The 24,410-nt window shown below is 36.7% G+C and overlaps 3 protein-coding genes and 1 long non-coding RNA gene across 5 annotated transcripts; 2 read left to right on the top strand and 2 right to left on the bottom strand.

The window, feature by feature from the left end:
- The first annotated feature begins 1,255 nt into the window (after positions 1-1,255).
- Positions 1,256-7,543, top strand: gpr157 (G protein-coupled receptor 157). Its single transcript, XM_065285866.2, has 4 exons — positions 1,256-1,835; positions 3,086-3,299; positions 5,193-5,387; positions 5,568-7,543. The coding sequence occupies exons 1-4, from the start codon at positions 1,459-1,461 to the stop codon at positions 5,790-5,792; spliced, it is 1,011 nt and encodes a 336-aa protein (XP_065141938.1). The 5' UTR covers positions 1,256-1,458; the 3' UTR covers positions 5,793-7,543.
- On the bottom strand, positions 3,151-13,354 carry LOC135775562 (uncharacterized). 2 transcript variants are annotated; one of them, XR_010543907.1, is made up of 4 exons: positions 13,214-13,354; positions 12,686-12,777; positions 10,540-10,678; positions 3,151-3,272 (listed from the first exon to the last, which is right to left on the bottom strand). It is a non-coding gene; the product is annotated as an uncharacterized lncRNA (long non-coding RNA). The 2 variants fall into 2 exon arrangements; XR_010543906.1 differs by lacking the exons at positions 3,151-3,272; positions 10,540-10,678 and adding an exon at positions 11,261-11,393.
- Positions 8,960-17,608, top strand: slc2a5 (solute carrier family 2 member 5). The gene is made up of 12 exons (XM_065285865.2): positions 8,960-9,903; positions 10,089-10,187; positions 10,296-10,453; positions 10,552-10,676; positions 10,756-10,908; positions 11,280-11,405; positions 13,250-13,437; positions 13,825-13,935; positions 15,736-15,837; positions 15,989-16,064; positions 16,292-16,419; positions 17,176-17,608. The coding sequence occupies exons 1-12, from the start codon at positions 9,862-9,864 to the stop codon at positions 17,392-17,394; spliced, it is 1,527 nt and encodes a 508-aa protein (XP_065141937.1). The 5' UTR covers positions 8,960-9,861; the 3' UTR covers positions 17,395-17,608.
- Positions 17,502-24,161, bottom strand: ca6 (carbonic anhydrase VI). The gene is made up of 10 exons (XM_065285864.1): positions 24,009-24,161; positions 23,503-23,682; positions 22,130-22,278; positions 21,731-21,826; positions 20,126-20,192; positions 19,416-19,573; positions 19,207-19,333; positions 19,024-19,107; positions 18,459-18,473; positions 17,502-18,346 (listed from the first exon to the last, which is right to left on the bottom strand). Exons 1-10 carry the CDS (start codon positions 24,091-24,093, stop codon positions 17,736-17,738), a joined length of 1,572 nt encoding a protein of 523 aa, XP_065141936.1. The 5' UTR covers positions 24,094-24,161; the 3' UTR covers positions 17,502-17,735.
- Between the last annotated feature and the right edge of the window lie 249 nt (positions 24,162-24,410).

The following is a 24,410-nucleotide window of genomic DNA, read 5'->3' as shown; positions in this document are numbered from 1 at the left end:
CTTGCCAGATTTTGTTAGACCGACCTCCTGATCCCCATCAGACATACACATATCTACATTTGTACAGAATACATATTTATTTTTCTTGTAAACCAAAACAATCTATCACATCGTATATCACTCATGATGAATTTAGACAACTTTTAGGTGGCTATACTTCTTAGGCAGAATTGGAGGTTTCATTTGATTTCACTATACTGATATATGCCAGAATTATTTTTTGCAGTGCATGGAACTAAAACACATTCAGATCCCTCTAAAGAACAAGCTGAATACACAGCTCACTGAGAAGAAAACTTGTCATTGCCCTTAATGAAGGAACATGGTGATGCATCGATTTTATTTTTCTCTTTTAAAGAAAGAAAAAAAGAAGGCACTTGAAAATTCAGTTTCTATTAAGTATTCAGATAATACAATTACAGCCTATTGCAATCTATCTCAGACAATGGAGTTTCACTTTGGACAACAATGCAGTTTTAATTAAATAAGGAAGATAAAAAAGTAAATTCATTAAAATGATCACATAAATTTTATAGAATAATACAGAGTTAAATAAAAAAAAGAGAGAATGGAATAACAAATGAGGAAACATTCAATAACATTTTTAATGTAACATTTTTGCACTATTAATTTTTTATTGTTTTAGCGTCATAAATAAGTGGTTACAGTCGAAAAGAAAGTTGTTAAATCTTTAAATTTGGGTGCTGTTGAGGACAATTTACATCCATGAATAAAATATTTAATCAGCGCTTGGAAGCTTAAATTACGCCATCTGATGGCTTATTATAGTAATTACAGATGTATTTAATTGTAAGCAGTTTTTATTGCGCCACTGTGATAAAGGTGTTTCATAAGTAAAATGATTCGCGTTTGATTGACAATAAATAATAAACTATAAATATCTCCAGGTGGCGCGTGCCAGTCAAAGATCTCGCAAACTTTTAAAATCCAGTAGAAATCACAACTCGACAGTACAGGTTGTTGTTAGGTTTACGATTAACCTGTTTTTAAAACGGAATGAGGTTTAGTTAGAACAAGGGGAATGAATGGATTACGGAAGAAATTCAATATGTTTTGAATTGTTATTGGTGTGGTGGACTTCATGCAGAGATGCGCAGACTCAACGTAGTATGACATCACAGTACCGCGAGAAAGCTGTATTTTAACTTGCTTTCGCGATACTGTGATGTCATGCGCCGATTAGTTTGCGTGCAGTTGTTCACACCTATTTCTTTGCCTTCTCAGCAGCTGTGAGAAAGCTGTTTGACCGGTTTGTAAAGCCTCTGGATCTTAAAGTCCGTCTTGTTTTTCGTGGAAACGAATTCGTCAGTGAAAAGTACACTGGAAATCTCCGTGGGCTACAAGTGGATTTATGACTTTTTAACAGTTCTGTAACATTCTGCTGACTTGTAATGCATTAAATAAGACTATATTGCTACATTGTTACACACCAAAGCTATGGCGGATGAGAACCAGACCGAGGTGTATGTTTACGAGAAGGTGCTTATACTGATGTCATGTGCGCTTTCGTTTTTTGGGTCACTTTTATTAATATGCACATATGTATGTTGGCTCGATCTAAGGACCACACCGCGCAAACTGCTCGTCTTTTTGTCTGTTGCTGACCTGTTGTCCGCGCTCTCGTACTCTTACGGAGTTTGGAGTATTTTCCAGTCGGATTCATTGGACTGCATTACACAAGCAGCGATTTCAACATTCGCAAACACCAGCTCATTCTTCTGGACCGTGGCGATTGCGATCTACTTATACATTTTTATTGTGAAGTCCAGTCAGAGACAGGCCGATAACTTGGTGCTGTATTTTCATCTTATCAGGTAAGCTGAAAAGCTGCCAAGTGCCAACAACTACTGTTGCTGTGTCAGCTAGATTGAACAATATTGAACTAGTATTTTCTTTGTCTTTTTTTAACAATAATACTTTAAAAGTACATTTGTTAATATGTATTATTATTAGAAATATGTGTTATTATTAAATGTAATTAAATAAAATGTAATGCAAGTAATAATAATTAATTAAAAAAAGTATGGTCTTTATTTTTACAATCACAGCGGAGTTCTGTTTATGTTTACCTGATGTAGATTTACAGATAATAAGATAATAATGCTTATTTCTGAACACTTTAGTACTCTACACTACCAAACACACTACCTTGACTGAAATGTTCCTCATGATCTTAAAATTTCGTAAACTGTGGATATATACTCAAATGTTTGAAATTATTTTAATGCACAATTAATATACAATACAATAAAATAAAAATGTCATAATTAATAATGTTATTACATAAAAATAATAATTGTTCATTATTTTTTCTTAGAAAACATTATTTAAAAAATTGTTCGGCTGAATAAATATAAAAGATGAAGAGATAGGAAGTCCTTCAGTACTGTTAAAAAGCATCTCATGGTGGGAATTCAAAAAAATGCGTACATAAGTACATTTTTACAAATTCTAATCGAAGGGTTACTACTTCATTAACTGACGCTGTCCCATGAGCGGGACACTTAAGTTTACTTCAATATTTTTCATGTAAATTTTAATCTATCAAGACAAACTATATATTGTTGGAAAGATCTAAGAATGTTGTTTTCATATTTCAAAATCTTTTAGCAGTAATAATACTATGCAGTAACTGTAATTTATTCATTTGTGACAAGAGAATGCAGCAAACCAACACAAACCTCTTTTTTTTTTTTTTTTTGAAAATTTAGACTTCTAAACTAAAAAAAATGCCAGAATTATATTAATTTGAATGTGTACATCACTTTTTCACCCCCCCCCCACACTCAAAAAGATGCTAAAATATAACAAAGTTGTAATTTATTTTGACTTTTTTTGTCACAACATAATCTACAATGTTACATTTAGGTTATTGCATAGTTTTGATGAGTTTATTTTTTGAAATATTATTTTGACAAACAGACAGATATTATATAATGAATTATGTGGAGATAAATATCAGTAAAGGGCTCAATGGTCTTTTATTACATTTAATAATTGATACGTTTGTTGATGTTCATAAAGTTATCATGACCTTGGTCTGATCTTGTGATTTGTTTGTTAGTTGGGGTGTTCCCTTCGGCATCACTGTAGCGGCCCTCTCTCTGCAGAAGCTTGGCTATGATGCCTCTGAGGTGTCCGTTGGCTGGTGTTGGGTAAACATCCATGCTGATGACCATGTCCTGTGGATGCTGCTCACAGGAAAAATCTGGGAGTTCATCGCCTATGTCACACTGCCAGTCCTGTACATCCTTATTAAGATACACATCCGCAGAGCAGTAAGTCCACTGTGGCTTATATAAAGCTTCAGGTTTAAGCTTAGCAGAGTATATACATACCGAAAAAGTTAATCAAACTGTTAGGAAAAAGAAAACTATGGAAGTGAATGGGGCTTCTGTTTGGTTATAAACACATCTTAAAATATCTTACTTTGTGTTCATCAGAACAAAGTAATTTATACAGGTTTGTAACAACATCAGAGTGAGTAAATGATGACAGAATTTTAATTTTAGGGTGAACTGTCCCTTTAACCTATGAAATGAACACATATCTTTTATAGGGTGAATTCAGTTTTATTCACTCATCTCAATGTCAAAGAGTGTCCTAAACTCACCCGTGCATTTTATTAGCACATAAAAAATTTGACATTACCTTTAAAAGTTTTGAATGCATTAAAGGGATAGTTCAGCCAAAAATGATATTAAACCCATGATTTACTCACCCCCAAGCTGTCTGAGTTGCATATGTCCATCGTTTTTCAGACAAACACATTTTCGGATATTTTAGAAAATGTTTTAGATCTTTCAGTTGATTAAATGTAATGTTACGGGGTCCATCCATAGTCCACGACCTTCAAGTCCAAAAAATCCAAACGGCTCCAGGATGATAAACAAAGGTCTTCTGAGGGTAATCCGTGCGGTGTTGTTGTAGAAATATCCATATTTGACTCCACCCACTGGCAATATTTGAAAAATGCAAGAAAAGTGGGCAGATCCCAACGGAGATAGAGGGGACGAACTAAGTGTGTGGTGAGATCGTAACAAGGGCGTGGTGAGCTTGAATCTGCTTACGTCACAAGTAATTTTTTGGACCCAACATCCAATAGGAAAATTCAACTGCAGTAGCCACCGTTCAACCTGAAGAGGGCAGCACTCAGACGTTTTTACACCATATATTGTTGTATTGAAACACTTTATACCCAAATGTCAAAAAACGTACTAAAATCAATGAACAGCACTTATAATGCCCCATTCTTACAGATCATTAACTAAAAAAAGTTGGTTTAGGGTTTAGTTACTCTTTAACGAAAATAAATACCTTCTGGTAGCGCCGCCATCTTAGACTCCTCTGTATTCAGGAGAGAGTATTAGCGTGTACGCACTTTTCTTAGTGACGTATGACAAATTCGGAGGGCGGGGGCACTGAGCAGCAGCAGAGTAGCCTCCGTAGGCTGCGTAAGCTCTCATCCTGAATGCGGATGCGACTAAGATGGCGGCGCTACCGGAAGGTATTTATTTTCGTTAATAAAGTTTTAAATATGGATATTTCTACAACAACACTGCGCGGATTACCCTCAGAAGACCTTTGTTTATCATCCTGGAGCCGTTTGGATTTAATTTGTGAAGGATGGACGCACTTTTTTTGGACTTGAAGGTCGTGGACTATGTGTGGACCCCGTAACATTACATTTAATCAACTGAAAGATCTAAAACATTTTATAAAATATCCGAAAATGTGTTTGTCTGAAAAACGATGGACATATGCAACTCGGACAGCTTGGGGGTGAGTAAATCATGGGTTTAATATCATTTTTGGCCGAACTATCCCTTTAAATTTAGTTGTCAACTGATGTGTATTTTTCAGTGGCTGATATTGTGAAAAATGTTTATGCATTGACAAGGCTGTAGATTTTTGACCAACCAAGTTGTCAAAGTCTGACAAAAATCCACATAGCCTGTCGTCTATGTCAGTCCTAATTTACTATTGAAGTATAGTTTGTCTTTATGCAAATGTGAAAATAATATATATAATAATAATGAATAATTGTGTGGTTGTGAAAGCACTTCTTTGCTTGTGCATGAAGTAAGTTTTTGCAAGTTTTTGATTTTACCCCTAAAATGCTGCCATGCCACTTTATATAACAGTGATCTCTTTTTTATTTCTCTCTGTAGCATACGGCCCTGTCCGAGTACCGCCCCATCCTGACGAGCACCCCTGTCTCTCATTCAATGTCTTCAATGGCAGATCGGAAACTCACCCTCATCCCCATCATTTTCATCATGCTCCGCGTGTGGAGCACCGTCCGCTTCCTGCTCCTTTTATCCGATTCCCCCGCGAGGCAAAACCCAGTGCTGGTGACCTTGCATGTAAGTGCGAGACTCTTGGTCAATTGCACGCGGTTCCGCTTAATTTGCTTGCGTACCCTTGCTCCACCATAAGTGTAATTTAATTTATTTGTGTACTTTATTAATTCAATTTATCTTTATTTGACTTTACTGCATTCAGCGGTCCAGTGGGTCTAATGAAGTGCTCTGTTTTCTCTATAGGGAATTGGAAACACCTTTCAAGGAGCGGCGAACTGCATAATGTTTGTTCTGTGTACTCCCTCAATCCGATCACGACTGCAGGCTTGGCTGTGCTGCAAAGGTCATAACAGATGCTGGAAATCGGAGTCGGTGTCCCAGAACAGGGCGAGGGAATTTACGGCGAATACGCCTTCGCACGCTGAGGAGAGCACAAGTCCCCAAACTTGGGAGGACAGTGAGGACTAATGGTTGTTGTGATGGCATCCTATATGGGAAGTTAAATAGAGCTCATCTTTAGCGCATGAAGGCTGGATGAAGCACAGTGCGAATATTTTTATGGCTGTTTGGTAATTTGTAACAGAACCATTACCTTCTTGTTTGACCAAGTGCCTAAAGGGATTACAGGGGACTGCGGTCACATGGACAAAATCCGCAGAGCACGTAACACAAACGCACTTTATGTTACTGGTCTAGCTCAGCACTTTACACAGGAGGCATTCTGTCTCCCACAGCCTCTCGAATCTGTTCTCGTATCGCTTCCGCAGATGTTTCGTGTTCATTTAAATAGAAATGAGATCTGTAGCTCAGGGGAAGGCGAGGATACAGCAATTTATTATCTAGTGACCAAAATGGCAAATGTACTGTGAACTGTTTTTATAAGGGATCTTTTCTTCCCTCAACAAAAGCACATGAATATTTAATGCAAATACAAAGCTGATTTCTTTATATTCGCAAAACATGAATTATGATGTAATGTACATATATATGTATGGTAATATATACGTTGTTGCATTCACTTTGCAGTATGCCAGAGTTGCATGTCCTTGCTGGACAAAAAAACTAATCGAGGACACTAGCAACAACATGCACTTCTATTCATAATGCACACAATGCATTTGAAACAAGATGGGAAGTGAAAGTGGGTGTATTTTAATCATGGCATACTATGCAGTTATATTTAAACAACAAACATATTTTATATTTAAATAAAGTAAGTGATATCTGTAAATCATTGCATGTTTGATTATTAATGAACATATTTAGCAACATTTACAGCACACAGTTTTCTGTTAAAGTATAATCAATTAATCTGTAAATTATAAAAAGATTCATCATGAATGTCCCCCAAGGGATAATTACCCCAAAAATGAAAATTCTGTTCTCATTTTCTCACTCTCATGTGTAAATTTCTTGTTTTGATGAACACGAAGGAAGATATTTTGAGGAACATTTGTAACCGAACCATTCATGTAGTAAATGATGAAAGAATTTTCATTTTGGGTTGAACTATCCCTTTAACATGCACTTCTGTAAATGCACATCAGGGCCTTTGCTTCTATGCATTTCGTGTAGCTGAGCCTCTGTAAATATTTGATGACGCATGCAATATAACAGACACAGTCCAAACTATAGTTTCACCACAGTCGGGATGCATTAGAGACTTCTGCATTGTCGCCGCATGATACCAGGTCTGCTTTTAGTTTGTAAGAAGAGGAACCATTCTGAAAAACCTGAAGAAAAGGCACAGGCTATACACAATAGCCAATCTTGTTTTCAGTGCGTTTACTGGTTGTGTGACCTGATAGAAGAGGATGTTGCAACGTTGGTTATATATTCAGTGATATCACTGACCCTGAGACTGCATCACTTGACAAGGCAGTCTTGTGACTCGATCATAACCGCAGCTTATTGAGGGGATGGGAAATGACTCGACAGTCAGTTTTGAAGTGTGTGTCATTAATTCTGCTGTAAATACAAATTCACTGACATGTTTAACTGGCAGGCTGGAACAGAACAATCTCTTGATCTACAGTCACATTTTATTGGCATGTCACTCCTATCCAATTGTCAAATTATCAACAGAAGTGAGGTTTTTTTTGCCCTTTGGAAGACAGATTTAATTTACGCAACACTAAATTCTGCATATAATTTGTAATACACATTATTCTGTTATCACACACTATTCATAGGTGACCCTATCTTTGAAAATCAAGCTAACAGTCTACATAATGTAATCTTAAATCTTCCTTTATAATATGAAGAACATTCTATAAAAAATTTACCTTGGTATCTTTAATATTGACTGAGTAAGATTATGTCAAAGATTAAAATCAATGGGTAAAATCACACATACACAAAGAACTTGCATTTGTATTTATTTAAAATTTTATGATATGTATTTTTCACTAAAGATAATACTTACTGAATGTTCTGTTTTATCCTATAGCATATCACTGCAGAGCATAACCAAACAAGAGCTTCATAAACCCACACATCTGACACATTGTGTAGACACATCTCACACAAACCCCATCGGGGTGTTCAGCCCTTGACCTGCTGAAATAAACAGCTGAGGATCTCTGTTTAAGTTGATGAGGTACAATCAATTTGATTAATGAGTTGCTGAATGAGGAATAAGAATGAGAAAGCCTGCAGTGCTGCACTGCAGGAGGGGACTGGATGTTAGTCGGACAGAGACCCCTACTGTCCGTACGATGCTGATCAAGAGGCCTGGAAATGCAGTGGGCCTTGTCACTACACAAGTGTCTCTGTGTTTTTTTATATAAAGGAATATATAGGATTACCGTATTTCATTTTATTGATGGGTGATGATTATGAAGTCCAAGCGAGGAGAATCTATGGAGAAGCTTCATGCGATGAAGCTAAACTTGAATTGCTTTGTGTATTGGGACTCTTTGCTTTTACAACAGCATCATTGTCACTGCACAAGAGTCAGTGGCAAGTTATTAATCTGACAGTATATCGATTTTAACCTATTTCCATGTTAATTTCTACATGTACTCTATTATAAAATTGATCATTCTTCAGTGAATACCCTGGATCTTAGATTCTGCTGCATAAACAGAAACAAAAATAAAAGGAAAACACCACCGTTTTTCAATATTTTAATATGTTCTTACCTTAACTTAGATGAATGAATACATACCTATCTTTTTTCAATGCGTGCACCTTTAACCTTTGTACAGTGTTTCGTGAATGAGTTAGCATTTAGCCTAGCCCCATTCATTCCTATGGCTCCAAACAAAAGTTTTATTTTGCGTCACCATACTTATTGGTTTAGCTACTCATGTAACAGTCTTTAAAAGGGAAAACATAGAAGTGTTTGGTGACTTCTAAATTCATCCCTGTTTGGATCCTAAGGAATGAATGGAGCTAAATGCTAACACATTCACGAGGCACTGTACAAAGATTTAAGTGCACGCATTGAAAAAATGTAGCTATGTATTAATTCGTCTAAGTTGAGGTAGTAAAATATTGAAAACAGTGGTGTTTTCCTTTAAATGCATTTTATTTATTTAAAAAATATATATATATTTTTACTATAATCATATAAATAGTTTCACAAATAGAGTCAACAGGGCACATTTACGATTACTAAACTTATTATATTTCATTATTCATTGTGCGTGCATGCGTGCGTGTGCTCGCGCGTGTGTTTGTATGTGGTAAACCCTACAGTGTGGGGACCGAATTTCCCCAAAAAGATAGTAAAACCAGTACTTTCTGACCATGGTTGTGTTACGGGATAAAATATACAGTTTGTACAGTATATAAAAGTCATTACGTGAATGTCGGAATGTCAAAAAATGAAAGTGTGTGCGTGTGAGTGCGTGCGTGAGTGTGCGTGCGTGCGCGCGTTCACTTATTCCATTAACTCGGCAATCGTTGCTGAGAAAATGATAGACTCTTCCGAGTTAAAGGATTAGTGTTACTGAATTAATTTATTCCTGACTGTAATATTTTTCCTTCAGCACATGACAGTGAGTAATTATTCAATTATCCAGAATTTCTTCTACTCTTGAAAAGCTACTTTGGCGTAGTTAGCTTAAATCATCTGCTATTATTTTCATAACGCGGATGTGAACCAGTGATTAGTAAGGTTTTAATTAAAATCCGCAAATTTGTAGGTTGTCTGGGAAGTTCTCAATGGAGTATGAAGGTCAGTGGAGGACGGTGATAATTGGGGCAGCCAATTCCATTCATTTTTAAAATACCGTAATTAACTTTCAAACACATCATATTTGTTCATTATTTACCTTCGTTCCTCATGGAGTGAGTGGCATTATTTTAAACATAAAAAAATTATTGTATGTCCTGAAAGGAAGATCTGTTCAATGTGCTCTCATTTTTCACCTGTAGAGGGCGCCAATGTACAGTGTATTTTCGAAAACAAATTGTTTTAGAACCAAACAACTTTCACATTGGTTATCAGGGTTTACTCCAAAGTCCATGGTACAAAATAAATAAATAATGACAGTCAGGGGTTTTCACTCAAGTTGTTTCTAACTGAAGCATGGAGACAGATATAAAAGTGGAGGAATGTGAGAGGAAGGGGGTGAGTCCACTTTGAATAGATTTTCTATTCTAATATGAAATAAAGCACTTGTTATAAATTCTATTCATTGCCTATTAGTTTGTAACAGTAACAGTGAGGTAAAAGACAGCATTGTTCACCTTTGGTCACTCACTTTCATTATACTGTAATGAATCTTTTTAAGCATTATCCATGCTGTGTTATAGAAGCTGACACTGGTCCTGGCCTTGGCTGCTTTGATCTCTGCATTTGGTTCATCTTTTCAATATGGCTACAATGTTGCTGTTATCAACTCACCGGCCCCAGTAGGCTACTGTCTTTATACATAATTGTTATATGTTGCCATACAACTTTATATAGATTTATAATCAATATCATATGTGTTAAACAATACTCTCGTATTTTGATTAAAGGAAATGCAGGAGTTCTACACCCAAATATATGAGGATCGCTATGGTCAAATAACAGAAAATCTTCTGACCCTCCTGTGGTCTATAACTGTTTCCATGTATCCACTGGGTGGGTTTTTTGGATCTCTCGTGGTTGCCCCATTGGTGAATAAATTAGGAAGGTAAATAGGTAATTATATACTTGTATATGGAGATCATTGTGTTTACTATTTCTGTTGCATGTGAATCCTCATGTTTTACCACATACCTTCCAAAACAGAAAAGGTACACTTCTGTTCAACAACATCTTCTCTATCGTTCCTGCTGTAATGATGGGTGTGAGTGAAGTGTTGAGGTCATTTGAGATCATCATTGTTGCACGCTTTCTGGTGGGCATCTGTGCAGGTCTGTAAAACATTATCAGTATTGATCAGCTCTGTTTTAGCAAATCAGTATGTTTTTCATATTCGCATGTCTCCACCAGGCCTGTCCTCTAATGTGGTCCCTATGTATTTGGGCGAACTCTCACCCAAGAATTTCCGAGGGGCCATTGGGATTGTGCCCCAGCTTTTCATTACCATTGGCATTTTAACTGCCCAGGTATTTGGCATTCGTAGTATCCTGGGCAATAAAGAAGGTAACATATATATTTTGAAGATGAATTATTTTTGAACTGCTCTATTTGTGATGATCTATTTCCTTCCACTAAAGTCACTATAGTAGTGTAATATTCATCTGTAATAAATGTTCCTAAAAGTTTTATTGTCAGTTTTCATAAAAAGCATATACATAACATAAACATACAGTTCTATTGCACAAAGATTTTTTGGTAGTGAACATAAATTATTCTTTAATAGGAACCTTTGACTGAAACCAAAAAATGGTTCTTCTATGACATTGCTTAAATTAACCTTTATATTTTTGTAATGTAAAGACCCCAGAGTAGTCTCCAACTGCTTCTTGAGATGAGTTCTCCTAGTTGTGATGTTTAATGTTCTTCTTCATCAGGCTGGACCATCATGTTGGGTCTCACAGGGATTCCAGCTCTCATTGAACTTTTGATTCTACCCTTCTTCCCAGAGAGTCCACGTTATATGCTTATACAGAAGGGCAAGGAAGGAACTGCCAGGAAAGGTACAGGAAGAGTTGTTGTGATAATAAAAAAAGGAAAAATCGGAGCAGTTTCATTGGACACATATGCGTTGTCACGGTTACACGCCTGAACCTTAGTGAACTTCCGGATTGTATTTATTTATCACTTTGACTAGTGGCTAAACTGATCTCTGAAACAAATACCTTGTTGAAATATTAAATGTTTTGGTTTGCTAAAGACGAGAGGAGACGACGAGTATGGATCACAATTGTGCGGAGAGGTTTGGCAGCCAGGCAAGAATTCAAAGATCTGTAGCCAACGTTGTGTACATTAATTTTACACAGTAACATTAGCTCAGATACGCATTAGATATGATATATGCATAAAGGTAATTTACTCTTCATTTATTTCCCTTTTAATCAGAAATAAACTACTGTAACAGGGCTCAAAGGACAAACACAGGACTGTTGTTATTGATTATATGTGGAAGTCAACCCAGAAGTTGCATTTGTTCCACAACAGCCATTTGTTTATGTTGTTACTCCTGAAACTGTCTATATATGTTTTATGACTGAGAATCTAATTCCATTGAAATAGCCATAAAGTAATAATGTAATGTACAGAAATTTTTCTTCTTGACACACTCCCAGAAAAAAAGGGTACAAAAGTTGTCACTAGGACAGTAGGCCAACCTTTTAAAAAGGTCCTATATGTGCTGTTTTAGTACACCTTTAAGGGACTTTTATGCAGGTGACGGCTCGTGAGTCGTGACTGCTCATCCGAGGGGCGCAAATTCAAAATAAGTGTTCGGAGTGTCATGTGTTGCTTGCGTTTTCAAAATATGTGTTTGTTGCGACATGTTAACCATGTGCATCACGTGTTTTGTCAAAATAAGTGCCTGCTGCACACGCGCGAAAACCGTTTATGATAAAAGAGACGCTCACGTTCACAAAATACACGCAAGATACTCCCTTAACAGTAAACTCTGATTACACATGAGATTATGTGAGTATCTGGCAAACGCGAGTGTCTCTTTTATCATAAACCCTTTAGACGCGTCTGCAGCAGGCACTTATTTTGACAACACACGTGATGCACACAGGTTCACTCAATGCACCGAACATATATTTTGAAATAAGTAACCACACACATGATGGGCTACATACATGTTGTGACAAACTTTGCATGGAGCAACCTCGAAAAAGAAGTCACTGGCCGCCACTGCTGATATCAATATGCACCTTTTAGTTACAAAAGTGTACTTTTTGAACTCCGATTTTCTCCCACAGGCCAAAAACATGCAAATTGCCCCACCCCTAACCTGTGTATGAATCTGCAGGACGGTAGCTCTCCAGGAGCAGGGTGGGGCACTCCTGGATTAACCGGTTCTCGCCATGAATATAGCCATAGATGCTAGAATGGCGTAAAGAAGAAAATCATGTGTTCAGTTCCATTTTATTATAGAGTAGGACTGCACAATATCGACATCTCAATGCATGGATCTGCAATAGTCACATCGCAAAACAAACATGCCATTTTTTTCCAAAAGTAAAACTATTTTTAGACTATTATGAGAACAGTTTCCAACGGCAGATAGGAATCACAGATTTCTCTGTAAAAATCACTGAGTTATACAAGAAATGCAAGGCAGAAGTTAATTCCTCTCAAACCAAGTCACCTATCGCAATAGACACCGCAAGAAAAAAAAAACATAATATTGCAATGCCAGACAGGCTTTACCAATATCGTGCAGGCACGATAGCTCTGCAGAATACATTCGAGCATGAAACAGAAAATATGCATGAAATATAGAAATAAAAATATAACATTTAATGTGTCATGAGTTAACCTTGGGTTTGTGTGATGCCCTCTGGTTGTGTTATAGCTCTTCAGCAGTTGCGGGGTTGGGATGATGTAGATGAAGAACTGAGTGAGATGCGCATTGAGGACCAGTCAGAGCGGGCAGAAGGTCGACTATCTGTGCTGAATCTCCTCACCTTCCGCTCACTGCGCTGGCAGCTGCTGTCTGTTATCATCATGAACATGGGCCAACAGTTGTCAGGTGTCAATGCGGTAAGCACTGCATTGCAACATACAATTTTCACAACTTATCTCTTTCAACATATTTTCCTCAGTGGCGCAATCAGTTTCTTTAAAGTTACATGTAACGTGAAATGCCACCCATACCCATTTAGCGTAGTAAAGCAAGATACCAGAGTTTGCATAAAAATACATGTTGATCAGATCAGTAATGACATCACACATGGTTAAAAATTTTCATTCTCTGGGCTTTAGGACTAGGCATATACTGTATATACAGTAGCTTTTTAAATATTATCCAATTGCACCTACAGAGCCAAAGTGATGTCAGCGTAAAAGCACAGTTGTTTCAAAGCAAAAACATTTCATTTAAGGCAGAATCTAAACTAAACTTCATCTAAACTTTAACCCTATTTTTAGATTTATTACTATGCTGACAGCATCTATAGCTCGGCTGGAGTGAGAGAGGATCATATTCAGTACGTTACAGTTGGAACGGGAGCTGTGAATGTTTTCATGACAATAGCAGCTGTAAGACAGTAATTCTCTTATTTTAAACTTATAATACACTCACCTAAAGGATTATTAGGAACACCTGTTAAATTTCTCATTACTGCAATTATCTAATTAACTCTTTCACCGCCATTGACGAGATATCTCGTCAATTAAGAGAAAACGCTTCCCCACCAATGACGAGATTTTCCGTCTTTCCGCAATACCGCTATTATTTTAAACCCGGAAAAAGTTGGCAAGCGGCCTATGGCAAGTGGCTGCATGTCCGTGTCTGTTTTAAAGATTGCTCTGAATGGGATCTCTATGAAAAGTCCGTCACGAAAATGGAATTATCTCAGCTTTTTGCTCAAAATGTGGTGTTTTTGCAGAAACCTACCCATATTCAAAAGCTTATTACAAAAGAACCACTAAAGGTAGGATGAAACGGGTTTTTTTGTTTGAAAGGGTCTATTCTTTCATTTGGTATATTGTATGTTTATATATTTAAAGAAGAACATTTTCTGGAAGGCATTAAACTTTGGTGAAAATCATGAAAAATGCTGGCGCTGGCTGGCAACTTTTTTTTTAAACGCTGGCAGTGAAAGAGTTAACCAATGACATGGCAGTTGCTTCAATGCATTTAGAGGTGTGGCCGTGGTCAAGACAATCTCCTGAACTCCAAACTGAATGTCAGAATGGGAAAGAAAGGTGATTTAAGCAATTTTGTGCGTGGCATGGTTGTTGGTGCCAGTCTGAGTATTTCACAATCTGCTCAGTTACTGTGATTTTCACGCACAACCATTTCTAGGGTTTACAAAGAATGGTGTGAAAAACATCCAGTATGCGGCAGTCTTGTGGGCGAAAATGCCTTGTTGATGCTAGAGGTCAGAGGAGAATGCTTCGACTGATTCTAGCTGATAGAAGAGCAACTTTGACTGAAATAAGCACTTGTTACAACCGAGGTATGCAGCAAAGCATTTGTGAACCCAAAACACGCACAACTTTGAGGCAGATGAGCTACAAAAGCCAAAGACCCAGCCGTGTACCACTCATTTCCACTACAAATAGGAAAAAGAGACTACAATTTGCACAAGCCCACCAAAATTTTACAGTTGAAGACTGGAAAATGTTGCCTGGTCTGATGAGTCTCGATTTCTGTTGAGACATTCAGATGGTAGAGTCAGAATTTGATGTAAACAGAATTAGAACATGGATCCATCATGCCTTGTTACCACTGTGCAGGCTGGTGGTGGTGTAATGGTGTGGGAGATGTTTTCTTGGCACACTTTAGGCCCCTTAGTGGCAATTGGGCATCGTTTTAATGCCACAGCCTACCTGAGCATTGTTTCTGACCATGTCCATCCCTTTATGACCACCATGTACTCATCCTCTGATGGCTACTTCCAGCAGGATAATGCACCATGTCACAAAGCTCAAATCATTTCAAATTGGTTTCTTGAACATGACAATGAGTTCACTGTACTAAAATGGCCCCCACAGTCACCAGATCTCAACACAATAGAGCATCTTTGGGATGTGGTGGAACGGGAGCTTTGTGCCCTGGATGTGCATCCCACAAATCTACATCAATTGCAAGATGCTATCCTATCAATACGGGCCAACATTTCTAAAGAATGCTTTCAGCACCTTGTTGAATCAATGTCATGTAGAATTAAGGCAGTTTTGAAGGTGAAAGGGGGGCAAACACAGTATTAGTATGGTGTTCCTAATAATCCTTTAGTTGAGTGTATATTCACATTATTTATTCTACTTATAGTTTTATACTCATTTTGTGGACCCCATTTATCATATGATTCAGAAACAAGAATGTCTCCATAGGTGTTTATTGTGGAGAAATCTGGCAGAAAGCTGTTGCTACTCATTGGTTTTGGGATATGCTGTGCCGCCTGTGTACTTCTGACCATAGCTCTCCACTTTCAGGTATAACAATAAACACTTATTCAAACCCTGACATATGTATACTGTGTAATGTACTGTTAAGTTGCTTTATATAAAAGCATCTACCAAATGCAAAACTGTAATGAAGTGCTAAAGATATGCATGACTATAATTGGTTTTCATTTTTTCACAGACGAAACTTGATTGGATACCATATGTCAGCATCGTTTGTGTCATTATTTACGTCATTGGACATGCTATTGGCCCAAGTATGTATTTATAGCAGGGATTTTGTTGCATCCACACCTTCCTTCAAACTGTATTATTCCTTTGTGGGAAATGAGAACAGATTTATTCTGCATTTCATGGACTTTACATTAAAACGCTAGAGTGAGCACAAGAGATTGTGCTTTAAAGTGGCTATAAAACAGATTGTAAAAGCTGCACTGTGATTCAGCCTATAAAAAAGTTTTGACAGGTTGTGTTGTGTTTACAGGTCCTATACCTTATGTAATCACCACTGAGATGTTCAGGCAGTCATCCAGACCCCCGGCTTTCATGGTAGCTGGCTCGGTTCACTGGCTATCAAACTTCACAGTCGGCTTGGTCTTCCCATTTTTAGAGGTCAGAGTTCAAACGCATCACTGGCAAATAAAGTGTATTGTACAGTACACCTTTCAAAATTAAAGGGACATTCCACTTTTTTTAAAATATGCTCATTTTCCAGCTCCCCTAGAGTTAAACATTTGATTCTTACCGTTTTGGAACCCATTGAGCTGATCTCCGGGTCTGGCGCTAGCACTTTTAGCATAGCTTAGCACAATCCATTGAATCTGATTAGACCATTAGCATAGCGCTAAATCAAATGTTTAACTCTAGGGGAGCTGGAAAATTAGCATATTTCAAAAAAAGTGGAATGCCCCTTTAAGGTGTTGCATGATGCCATATAAGAACCACTTTTGGCTGAATGGTTTCATAAAGAAAAACATTTCCACAAACTATTAAAGAGATTAAAGCACTATTGACTTCCAAAGTAGAAAAAATACTACTATGGAAGTCAATGGTGCTCAAAAACGGTTTGGTTACAAACATTTCTCAAAATATCTTCCATTGTATTCATCAGAACAAATAAAATTAATACAGGTTTGTAACAACATGAGGGTGAGTAAATGATGATAAAATTTCATTTTTGGATGAACTATCCCTTTAAATGTGTACTGGAATTTAAAAACTTGTTTTTTCGAAGGTCCTTACCATTCATTTTGGACTGAAATGAAACTTTCAGCACAATGAAAGCACAACATAAATGTTTTGAAAGACAAAAAAAAGGTTTTCCTCAATTGATTTGCTCATATATTTTATTTGTATATCTATCTACAGAGGGGTCTTGGTGCCTACAGCTTCATCATTTTTGCTTGCATCTGTCTCGTCACACTTATCTACATTTGGGTGGTCATCCCAGAAACCAAAAACAAGACTTTTCTGGAAATCAGCAAGCTTTTTGCTGAGAGAAATAAGGTGGAGATTGTGGGTGACTCGGAGTTCAAAGAAATGAGAGCGGAGAGCGATGAAGTGGAAATTAAGAGCACATTTCTCTGAGGGCTGCCTGGATAAAACGAATTGAATTTCAGTTGATGTGTTTTTTTAATATAGTTTAATTTTATACATTTTCATTACATTTATGCATAAACATCAAACACAATGTCAACAATGCAAATATTGTTTATTAGATATGGTTCACATTATTAATTTGAGTAAAAGTACAATGAAATGCTTACATATAGATGCAAAGTAAATAAAAGATAATTTTTTAGCTTCGCTTTGAATTTTATTGCCCTGAGACAAAATACAGCTTAAGTAAGCAAAGCTAATATTGCTGATATTGACATTCGTATGAAATGATTCAGAGCCCATTGGTGGGCAGTGGCGCTTTCTCTCTCTCAGGGGCAAACCTGCTCAGCATGAAGCTGAACTCCACCATACAGACTGAGCTGTGTAATACCCCAGCTCATTACATTCCCTTTAACTTTCCCATTACTACAAAGCATCTGCTCTGTTATCTCATCCTTATTGAGCACGTAATTCCACACATTTACATCCGTCATGTAACCTACGAATGCATTCTTTGTCCAGATCCCCATAAAGCCATCCTGGTCCGTTCCCAAAATGAGGGATTCTCCAAGTGAAATAGTATAGCCTCTCTTAATGTACTTCTCTTGGCCTTCTTGTCCGTTTACCCACAGTTCCGTCTTTCCAGTATCTGATGCCCACGTGAAGCAATAGTTTGTCCAGTCGCTGACTTTCTGGTTAAAGGGAAAATTTACACTCTCTCTGCCGATCCAAATACTCACTGTATTGCCAAAGGTGATCACAAGTTCATTTTCAATGCTTGAGGTGGACAGCACGGTCATTCCATTTAGGAGTGGTGTACGGATGTTCATGCAGGCTGAGAAGGACTTGAGAGACATGGGTTGGGTCAAGTTTACAGAGGCATACCTCTCCGCATTATTTTCAGGGAAGTACAGGACCAGCGGTGATAGGGTTTGTGGACCTAGGATGAAAACGTGACAACAAACCATAAACAGTCAGTATTTACAAATGATGAATTTACATACAAAACTATTATAGTCTATAAAAGTAGCTGCTATTGCAAAAATACTCACCTGTAGGTGTTGGTCCTTGAAAAAGATAATCAAATACATATCAGTTTTTATTTGCATACAGAGACAGATATATATATACAGTACTGTGCAAAAGTCTTAGGCCACCACCACCAGACTTGTTGTTTTAAAAGTTTTAATGTCTATCCATATTTATTTTTCAATCTATTTTATTAAGATACAAACAGAAAATACAGGAAATATGTACAAAAAAATAAATTTTCTTTAGGCATCATCTGCGTTTAGTGTAACCTCTCTTGGCACCTAACACATCTTGAGCGTTTTTAAGCAGAATGAAATAAAAATAATAATTTCTTTTTAGAAATTAGGATTTAATTTTATTAAGGTTCAAGAGATCCTGCAGTTTCCTGCTATTGCTCAAGTGGAAGGGGAGTTTACCCTAAAAACTTGACACATCAGTTAAAATTTTTATACAGTTTTTAATACTACATACACATATTCTGTATTTTCTGGATGTACTCTACTAAAGAAACCTGAGAAACATTTATATATGATCACTATAACATTGCAAAAACAACAAATCTTATTGTGGCATGCAAGTTAATACCTGTCATAATCTTTTTGTCCAGTGACATAATAATGCTCTCAATCTTTTTAAGCTTGGATTCAATCTCCTCCTGACGACAAATTCCTGCAAGAAGTCAAAGAAAAAGCGAGAACAAGCTCAGGCACTGCAGACCTGACATTTAATATTTCTCATGCACCTGGAAACAAGGAGAACCTCCCTAACCTCCTTTGCCCAGGCGTGGGAGGAACGAGGACTCCACCACTCGGTCATTCAGAGGCTGAGCAATGCGGTAGTCGTTCAACAGGGTTTTATTATAACTGTCCATTAACGTGCTCTCCAATTTCCTGATCTGGTCATAGCATTCAAAGTTTAAGGGAGTGAGAAAAGTTAAACGCCTGTGAACTTTTTAAAGATGTCAGGAGGAGACGCACCTGATTGTGGGAGAGGGTGACGGGAGTATCAAACACTGTCCACAGAATGCTCTCGTAGCATGGAGGTGTGGTCAGAGAGCCTTCATATCTGAAAAAGTGGTTGAGGTTTTCTGGGAGCATAGCGCGAATGTTTATATTAGAGATCTCCATGGACTGGCCTGTGAAAGCGATAGAGACAAAATATACCTTACAATTGGCAAAGTTAAATTTGCAGTACTTTTCAGTAACAAAACAATATACTTATCAGCAGAGTAAAATGTATAAAACTTAATTCTTTTTATGTATTACCAATTGAAGTAAGTTTTTTTAAAGTAGAGCAGTTCTCACTCTTTGCAGTGTACTATTAAGACTTATTGCAATAATTTTATTTATTACATGTAAATAACATATCGCTAAGAAAATGCTGATATTGTCACTTAGTGTAAATAGAAAAAATATCTTTTACTTTTAAATAGCATTTATAACCAAGAAAATATGCTTTTTGCATTTAGTATAAATAGTATCTAATTGTATTCGCACTTAGTGTAAACAACTGTTGCCTATTTTAAATAATACATTAAATTCTAAAAGATATTCAATGTGAATTTGAGTAAACATTAAAACCCGTGAAGCCACTTTGGTTTTAACAGTAGGAAACAATAGCAGACAAAACACAAAAATTAACCTTAGAGCATACTGTACAATGTTTTCAGAGGTTAAACACCTCTTACCTGCATACTTGACTTTTGCCAGGTTTGCAATAAAATCACTGTAGTATGTGTTCTCAAAATGCCCATCCTGAACAAAAGGCATCCATATGTCAATTGCATTACTTCAGGCAATGTCTATATACATAACAGTTGTCTATAATGCATCAAACTGTCCAACCTGCACCTTGTCAGAATAAAATGGTCAAAATATGTACCCCAGCTGTACAGGGTTACATACACCTGAAGAGCTCATCTCAAAAGTACATTTTGTTTTTTTTTATAACAAAAATATAAATTAGGGGGGGTCCCACACTTTTATTATACTTAAAATACTACATGAATTAAACATGTTTGTGCTGCGCTTCCACAAAGCGATACTTAACAGTATTTGGGGAATTTAGGGTTTCTTTGATAAAAACAATGATCCAAGACCAAAAAAAATATTGATTCAAGTTCACATCTTACTTTGTAAAATCACGGCGACGCTGTAATGACAAGGTTTGACATTATTCGAACCCTGGTTATAATATAATATAATAAATATCAGTGGCGGCCGGTGACTTCTTTTTTCGAGGGCGCTCGATGCATGTATGTAGCCCTTCATGTGTGTGGTTCTTTTTTCAAAAAATGTGTTCTGTGCGTTGAGTGATCCTATGTGCATCACGTGTCTTGTCAAAATAAGTGCCTGCTGCAGACGCGTCTAAAGGGTTATACGCTCGGGTTTGCCAGATACTCAATCTCAATGAATAATCAGAGTTTAGTGTTAAGTAAGTGTCTTGCGTGTATTTTGTGAACATGAGCATCTCTTTTATCATAAACGGTTTTGACGCGTATGCAGCAGGCACTTATTTTGACAAAACACGTGATGCACATGGTTCACATGAAGCAACAAACACATATTTTGAAAACGCAAGCAACACACATGACACTCCGAACACTTATTTTGAATTTGCGCCCCTCGGAGGAGCAGTCACGAGCCGCCACTGATAAATATAATATAAATATACATATTAGGACCTTTTTAAATGGTACTGACCCAGTGAAAGCTGGGGTACATATATATTTAGACAATTTCTAATAGTGTGTACATAAAAAGTCACACAACACACAAACTCTCATAATAATGTAAAGCCCAGCTATTACCCAATCAATTGCAATGCAACAGAGAAACATACAGTATTGCAGCAGAACAACAAGCCTGTGGGTGTGTTGCTAAAGCACATGTCGTCCTAGTATAATGGCAATAGGAACTTATAGCATTTACACAATTTTGTGGGAACCGAATTTTAGGCAGAGGTTCGGGCAATAGTCTGATCAATTAACCCATTTAGTTTAGTGAATGCAGATGCATGTCTAACTTTACTCATGGTATGTGCTTCAGGCAACATTGGGTCATTTGGTGCTGGCCCAGCTCCTAAAAGAGCTCCTAGTGATAACATAAAGCATTCACAGTGACAATCATTTGCATTTTGCATTTAATATTTTCTTTTCTTTTAACATATATTTCTGTAATTTGGGGATAGCTTGGTTTTCTTTAATCCCATAAAATGGCAGCATTGCACAAAATAATCTTTATAATAAAACATGATTGATTGCTTTACAAGAACTACATTGATATTATCTTACCTCGTAAAAAAATGCTAAAACTGCTAGACCGTCGGGTTTATCTTTGGCTTCTGCAAAGCTCTTGTATTTACCAGAGTTGTAGTGGACCACATGGAGCTACGACAGAAAATCAAACAGGAACGTGTTAAAGTATTGCGCTGTAAATTGTGTAACGTGCGGTTATCTTAGATGTACAGTAAAGTGTCCTTGTGTATTGCTAAATCAAAGTGAACCCTATTAAGAGACACAAATAAAAAAATGGTATTTACCGTAATTTTTATTAGAAATGAAAATTTACTATAATCCCTGACAATAAAATTCAGTCACGTGTAGTGTAGTAAATAGATAAACCTCAAATCCTACAGGATGTCTGCATGTTTTGCATTTATAAGATACCAGTTTATGTGTCATTTTTATTACTTCTGCCATATAGCGTATGCCATCCACTGTGTGCTCTGATCCGCTCTCTTCCATGTCCCAGCCTCCCCAGTGCAGATGCATTTGGACAGCAGTGTATTGGTCTGGCAATCCTTTCGTGATCGTCATTGAGGGTGGCAGCTGAATTTCCACTGTGGAAAACAAGAAAAATATGAATGTAAGGAAAAGTATCCTAGCCGTTTAAGGTCACATTAAACTAGCTAGAGCAAAGCATGCAATATACAATACAGATATGCAGAGGCGAACCTAGATTAGTTGGGGGCCCAAGGCAAAATTAATAAGTGGAGCTCTTTTGACAGATTTTTTTATTTATATACTTTTGTTTACTAAATATATCATTGTTTAAAATGTTCAGTAGTCTAAACACACCAAACAGAGCCAAGCGTTTACACAGGGCCGGCCTAGGCTGTAAGTTGGATCAACTTAAAAAATTACTTCACTTTGTAACACCTAAAAAGTAAAACTTAAGTGAAATTTTAAGTTTATAAAACAAAACAAAAATTAGGTGTTGAAGTAATTTTTTTTAGTTTTTTAACTTTGCACTTTTTACAGTGTGTTGGTGCCCAATAGGCCAGTTTCTAAATTGTCGCCCCAACACAAAATTATTAATTAATAAATACATATTTAGAAATGTATAATTAGTGATTCATAAAATACTCACTGTAATACTTTTTAACTTCAGTTTACTATAAAAAATAATTTCACTTAAGTGTTAAAGTTAAAGTGATTTTTTAAGTGTTTTAAACTTTTCACTGTGTTGATGCCCTATAGGTGAGTTTTTAAATTGTCGCCCCAACACAAAATAAATAATAAATACATATTTAGAAATGTAATTAGTGATTCAAAAAATCCTCACTGTAATACTTTTTAACTTCAGTTTACTATAAAAAATAAATAATGAAAAACATGATCATAAATGTCAAGTAAATCAATAAAAAATAACAAACATGTTTCACCTTCTGATTGTTTAATATATATATTTGTTTTCATTTTGGCCCTTTGTGAATGCAAACACTTGGTTAGATGGGTTTTGACTATTTAAACATTGTACAATTCTATTTTTAGGAAGAAATATTGATACAAAATTAAAAGATTTGTCAAAAGGGCCCCCCTCTTTAATTTTGCCTTGGACCCCCACTAATGTAGGCTGGCATTTGCAGATACTCTATTAGAAATATGTGTATTTCTGCACGTTTATTGAAGACTTTCGTGACACTTCTCACACTAGATGGCGACAAACATCAAGGTGGTAAAGAAAACATTTAAAATGCGGTGGGTTTATACTGCACACCCATTTAATAACTTTAACAGGTCAGTCTGTCCGTGCTTAAGATCTGAGATGTAAAAATGCATACCTGAATGTCCATTGTTTGTCATCTTAAATGGTCCTTTCATCGCATCGTAACCAGACAACTCGAGCGGAGGCATTCCTGGATTATACTGAACTTTCCGGCGCTGGATGTCAATGGGAGACTGTTTAGTCTTACCGCACTCAGGAAACTTTTCTGCCCAGTGCTTCTGATCCAGATCTCCATCTGCAGGACAACATAAGAAAATTAAACTCTTTTTTTTTTTTAAGAGCATTGTAGCTAATACTTCTTTATTACCCAGATGTAGGCTATTAAATGTTCACATCTATCGGACATTGTAAAAGGAATTAAACAAATGTGAAATGTAATTATGTTTTTTATAGGCTATAAATAAATTTTGTTTGTTTGTTTGTTTGTTTAGCCTACTGGACAAATTGGTTAGCAATTTAAAACAGTCGTATCTTTTAAACGAACACCAAATTGTACAAACGTGCACCAAACTTTAGTTTTTATGACAGTCTTCTTTGCTCTATAAATAAAAAATCACTTGCCCGAGTATGTCCATTTTGCTCCGTCTATTCCAGCCAGTGCAAAATTCACAAAACCGGCGTATAACAGCACTTGTAAGATCTTCATGCTGAACTGTAGCTTAACTTTCTGTGTGTGAATGCTGTGTTGGTTGGCTTTATAAGAGGTGCTAAGAGTGACATTGATTGCAAAAGTTTACACCCAGAATGCCAAAGGCGTGTAGTAACACGGTCATTTTTACAGAAGCTTTGTCGTATTGGCGTCTGCTGGAGTTCTCAATATTACCAACAGGACTGTCGGGTTTGTTCAGTACCTCTTAAAACCCCCTTTTTACTGTTTATTCATAAATGAGAGAATCCAGACCCTTCTTTTATAAATTGTTATCCTTTTTGATAAATGAGTCCTCTTGTAACGGCTTTTAATTT

This window comes from Paramisgurnus dabryanus, chromosome 21 (assembly GCF_030506205.2).
Source record: "Paramisgurnus dabryanus chromosome 21, PD_genome_1.1, whole genome shotgun sequence".
NCBI classification, from domain to species: Eukaryota; Metazoa; Chordata; class Actinopteri; order Cypriniformes; family Cobitidae; genus Paramisgurnus; species Paramisgurnus dabryanus.
The sequence above is the reverse complement of the archived record's forward strand: the minus strand, read 5'-3'. Positions and strand labels throughout refer to the sequence as shown.

Coding starts and splice junctions, on each gene's coding strand:
- gpr157 (XM_065285866.2), top strand. CDS start 1,459: ATGGCGGATGAGAACCAGACCGAGGTGTATGTTTACGAGAAGGTGCTT. Junction 1,836..3,085: donor CTGTATTTTCATCTTATCAG/GTAAGCTGAAAA, acceptor TTTGTTTGTTAG/TTGGGGTGTTCCCTTCGGCA. Junction 3,300..5,192: donor AGATACACATCCGCAGAGCA/GTAAGTCCACTG, acceptor TTCTCTCTGTAG/CATACGGCCCTGTCCGAGTA.
- slc2a5 (XM_065285865.2), top strand. CDS start 9,862: ATGGAGACAGATATAAAAGTGGAGGAATGTGAGAGGAAGGGG. Junction 10,909..11,279: donor TATCCTGGGCAATAAAGAAG/GTAACATATATA, acceptor CTTCTTCATCAG/GCTGGACCATCATGTTGGGT. Junction 15,838..15,988: donor CCATAGCTCTCCACTTTCAG/GTATAACAATAA, acceptor ATTTTTTCACAG/ACGAAACTTGATTGGATACC.
- ca6 (XM_065285864.1), bottom strand. CDS start 24,093: ATGAAGATCTTACAAGTGCTGTTATACGCCGGTTTTGTGAATTTTGCA. Junction 23,683..24,008: donor AGCAAAATGGACATACTCGG/GCAAGTGATTTT, acceptor GTTGTCCTGCAG/ATGGAGATCTGGATCAGAAG. Junction 19,108..19,206: donor CCCACGCCTGGGCAAAGGAG/GTTAGGGAGGTT, acceptor GACTTCTTGCAG/GAATTTGTCGTCAGGAGGAG.